This window comes from Cupressus sempervirens, chromosome 1 (assembly GCF_028749045.1).
Source record: "Cupressus sempervirens isolate cs-2001-9-10 chromosome 1, ASM2874904v1, whole genome shotgun sequence".
Classification (NCBI taxonomy): domain Eukaryota; kingdom Viridiplantae; phylum Streptophyta; class Pinopsida; order Cupressales; family Cupressaceae; genus Cupressus; species Cupressus sempervirens.
In genome coordinates, this window is record NC_143118.1 from 161160512 (window position 1) to 161165520 (window position 5009).

General features: G+C 34.2%; 1 protein-coding gene across 1 annotated transcript; it reads right to left on the bottom strand.

The window, feature by feature from the left end:
- Positions 1-1182: 1182 nt before the first annotated feature.
- Positions 1183-1930, bottom strand: LOC149576643 (uncharacterized). The gene has a single exon (XM_089817737.1). It carries the CDS (start codon positions 1665-1667, stop codon positions 1479-1481), a length of 189 nt encoding a protein of 62 aa, XP_089673863.1. The 5' UTR covers positions 1668-1930; the 3' UTR covers positions 1183-1478.
- Between the last annotated feature and the right edge of the window lie 3079 nt (positions 1931-5009).

A 5009-nucleotide genomic window follows, 5' to 3' on the forward strand; every position in this document is an offset into this window, starting at 1 on the left:
ACGATTTGGTCGATGGCTTGGGATGTTACGCGCGGGGGATGGCTAGGACCCACAATGGTCTTATGATGCTATTGATGGTTGGGAGGAACCGCGTACTTAGTTTGGTTGTTTTGTTCCTGAGATGTATTTATGTACATTGTGATGTTGCTTTTGTTCTTTGCAATGCTTACTTTCAGTGTGTTCTTTGTTGTTGTAGTTTAGATGGTTTGGTGTTCTTCATTCTGGGTTGTTCTTGCACTCGAGTGTTCATTCCTCGATTCGCGTGGATTCGGTACTCCCCGGTGTAGAGGTTCTTTTGTTGGTTTTTCCCCGTTTTTGAGTTCTAGAAGTGTTTTTACTTTCTATGGGCGACATTTGTTCAGCATTGTGCAACACTGATAAAGTATTGCACGCCCATAGAAAGAATGTCGCACGAGACTGTAAAGTGTCGCACGCATTACTGAAGAAGTGTCGTATGACACTGGAAGAGTGTCGCACGGCTTTATGAGAAATGTCGCGCGATACTTTTCCAGTATCGCATGCCTTCTTGAGAAGTGTCGCACTCAGTAAGGGAGAAGTGTCGCCCTCCCTTAGTAAAAAGTGTCGCACAGTTTTTGTGAAAAACCTGTGCGTGCCATCAGCGAGCACTTTTCTTCGTGATTGAATCTTTTTGAGAGTGGTTTTGGATACCCTTTTGGGCGCTCTTCGAGCCTATGTTGTTGCATTTTGAATTCGAGAAGTTTCTTTTGGAATTCAATTTTTGGGTTTCTGTTGTAGTCCTTCGGGGTTTAAAATATATCGTTTAAGTATAAGTTATAAGATCCTATATCTTCCTTCCAACTATCCTATTTAAATTAAATATATTATTACTTGTATAATTATGTTTTAGCTTATTAAACATAATAAAAAATTATTTATTATGTTCTTTATAATGTTCAAATGTTTCTTTATTTTCGTCTTTCTATTTTTCCAACGAGGAACTTAAGTTTTCCAAAGCAGGAACTCAAGCTCCAACAAAATTGTTTCTATCTCCATGGGCTCTTATTTTAGACTTTTATGCCACCACAAGATCATCAGTCTTGGATTAAAAATGGTAATAAAACATTATACTATGATTCCACTTTAAAAAAACACAACCAATACATCAGAAGATTCCATGTTCAACTCCCTTGAAATATACCAGATGTGAGTACCGAAAACATATTTGAACTCGAAAAATTTAAGAGTTGAGCCAAGATTTATATAATTAATTTTATCATACCGAAAAAACGGCCCTGTAAGGCACAAATCCGCGGAGTCCAAAATAAGGACCCATTATTTCGTAATCAGCTAAACAATGAAATCTCGGAAAGAATCTTCTGTGCAAAATCACTGAACAGACTGAAGCAGCATGGCCGCCTAAGCAAATAAGAAACCCTAATATCTCGTCAATCGAAAGGACAATCCTCGCACGGAAACGGAAACGAAGGCGTCCGATAGATCATTCCTGAAAAAACACTTCAATGGAAAACACAAGCCAGAAAGGCAACAAGAGATCCAACAAGAACAGCTGCTAAAGAAGGCAACGCCGCCATGGAAGCTGCGCCTGTGATAGGAGATGGACTGGGCCCCTCTGCCTCCGCACAAAATACTGTTGAAATCATCATCATTATCACTATTACGGCCAAATTTAGGGCTGATCCGGCCATTTATACAGTTACTATGTTGCAAATAAACAGATCGATTTCAAGAAGATCTACAGCTAGCGATGCTTGATTTCTGTTCAAAAAAACCAGAAGAGCAGAAATGGAATGAGGAAATTGAGGGGAGAAAAGGGGGTATTTATGCTTCTTTTTGCCGTCCCTGGCCCGCGGAGAGATAGTAAAAGGAGAATCAAGTGGAAAGAGGTCTTGTAATGTCCCGTTGGAGCCTTTATGATTGCTAGCTAATGTAATGGTGGCATGACAACGATATAATTAATCCCTTGGTGACATGGGGAAGCGGGAGTACCGTGTAACGGTCTGCTGTGTGAGCTAAATTTTTCGAAGACGAATGAGAATTAGGTGTAAGTTTTGTTTGTAGCACAATTAGGCTACCTAGTTTCAGAAGTGGGAGTGTTTCATCTCTATGAGCATCATCTAGATCTGATTGCTAAGTGTTCTAATATTCGAATGAGAGGTGGAGCTGAATTCTGATAACATCTAGTAGTCTTTGTTTGTAGTACGATTATACTTTTCACAAACTGGAGATAGTCTTGTATTGTTATAAGTCATATGTAGACTTATATATAGATTCATATTGTGTATTATAAAAGAATTATTTTTTTTCATTTTTTAAAATTATATATTTTCATCATTTATCATATGCTAGTGGATTTTTTTTTAATTATGACTTTATAATGGTATAATTATTTGGATCTAATTTCTTGATAAAATTATGTACTGAGAAGTGTTACATTTTTTATGTTAAATTTGTTGCAAGATCTAATGTTTCTCTCTATTTGTTTGTCATACTTAAATTTTGAAAATGGTGATCAAAATGTGTGTGCCATCTAGGTGTGATTGTTTTAATTGAAATGGTTTTGATGAGAAATATGTAATTGTTTTGAGTTATTTATGAAGTCCTTTGTTATGGGCAATCAATTGAGAGTGAATTTCCATAAGCATTTCAAAGTGAAATTTTAATTAACAAGTTGTCATGGTTATTGATGGCTTAGGTTTGAATTTGATTCTTTTTAGTCATTGAATTATTGTCTACATTAGTCTCCAAAAATATAATCAAAATAAGAATTGACTGTGTAACTTGCAAATCAAGTTTTACTGCATGTTTACACTATGTACAAGTATCCAAGTAAAGCTTGAAACCTTGATGATATACTTGGCTACCAAAGAATAAATCCTTTCATGAACTTTTGCACCATATGGAAACATGCAATCAACCCCTAACAAATTTCTTACTTGGATACACAGTAGGAAATTTCTCTACATTTGCAATCTTTCCTAATGCATGGAAGATTATTTAGTTATTAGTATTCACACTTTTAAAAAAATAGTTGGTGTCGATGTTCCCATCAACCCTAAGAAACTAAGTACCTTTATATCCTTGATATGTTTTCTCAAATAAGCATCATTCTTCCTAAGTACATAATATCCTTAAAACTCTAGTTAACCAAATCATTTTTACCTTAATTCACCTTATATATCTTATCTTCATTTTCCACTTTCTAAATTTCAATCCTCTCTTTGCAACCCAACCTCTCATTCTCTTTGCATGCCTTGGCTCTATCATTTAATTGAATTGTAAAGAAAGAGACATTTAGTTTTCAAATGTCATTGTTCACTGTCATGCCCAAAATTTCAGGACAAAACACAACTAACTTTTTTTTTAATTTATTATTATTATTTAAAAGAATAAAAATAATTTTTTTTGTTTCTTTAAATTATTTGAGAACTAAACTTAGGGAATCACATATTGACACATACACGTTGTCACTAGGTTATTGATTACTCATGTGTTCGAGTTCCATCTACTTAGGGTCTTTGAGTATTAGCTATGCTCATAAGGTGGGGTATGTGTTAACCCTTACTACTATCATTTATTGAAGGTAATCATTTCAATATGTTGATTTAGATAGAGTAATATACTTAACAATGTCATGTTGCATTCACACCTCCTAGCTAGGCCTTGGATATCACAATGATATGTAATTATTATGCAAGTACTTATAGGATGTGGTTTGATTGGATACTCCTTGTTAGGTATCTAGGTCAAGTGAGTTATTTCATTCAATAACCTAGTATCACAATGTCAACAAATTAATGGGAGATCTATTTACATTATGATTCACCAATGCTTGCATATTATTAGAATTCAAGTACTAACATATTTATTAGGTGGTGGATCTCATAAAGGGTATGTTTGTCCACTAGGCCTAAGTTATGCAAATGCAGATTTTAAACGTCGATTTAGTTCTGTGACCTATCTTTGAAAGTAAATTTTTTACCTTGTCAATGTATCTCATTGTGAATTCTTTAGTGAATATAGGTTCACATAATGGTTTGGATTAATCAATGGGTGTATAGATGGATACATACCCATATCTGACTCCAACATCATTTAATTATTATCATAAATAGGTCTCATCATACACAAGTCCATTACTCTTCCCTTCTAACTTCCATGTTTTCAAATTGCAAGATAGTTGAATACATAACCTCACAACTAAATTGACCTATAATTAACAAGAAAATTATTCTGTAACACTAACTATTTACTAATTTATTCATATTATCTACTAGTCAAATTAAATTTTCACACTACCACACTTACTAACTTATATCATTCACCAAGTCATTAATTTAATAACTTCCAAATTATATACTACTATGCAACTTCTAATTTCCTAGCCTTGTGAACCCTCAATTGATTTACATATGTCACTTCTTAGATACATATCACTAAAATTTGACTCATTTCCAATCTACTACACAACTTACTATTTTTTTAATTTTCTTACTTATAACATTTAACAACCAATTAAAATATCCTATTAACTAATTAAATTTCTACTATCATCTACTTTCATCTTCACTAACACTAAGTTAAATCTAAATGTATCGCTAGCTATTTCTAAAGAGTAATTTATAACACTAAACATTAACTAATATTAACCCTAACTTAATTTCTAATATACTCTACATGTCGATATTAGCTACTAACCAACATCCTTGAATTATCAAACAACACTATTTTCTATAACAAACCAACCTAGTTCCTAAAACCTAACTACTCACTTTACTCCAAACCCAATACTACTTTCCTAGTTTCCATGACCCCCTTGACTTTCCTGAACAGTAAGCCACATACAAAATTATTCTACATTTCCTAACACTCTTAATTCACGTGTCCCTATGTCTACTTCTCCCCATGCGATGGAGAGTGACGTGAGTAGTAGGGAAGTCTACGTGAAGGGATTGGGGACGACCTCTATCCTAGAACATAGTGTTCGTGATTGAAGAAGGGAGTTTGTGGAGAGAGGACCGTCGACCCAA

What these genes read in the sequence shown, in the direction of transcription:
- LOC149576643 (XM_089817737.1), bottom strand. Translation starts at nt 1,667, where the DNA reads ATGGCCGGATCAGCCCTAAATTTGGCCGTAATAGTGATAATGATGATG.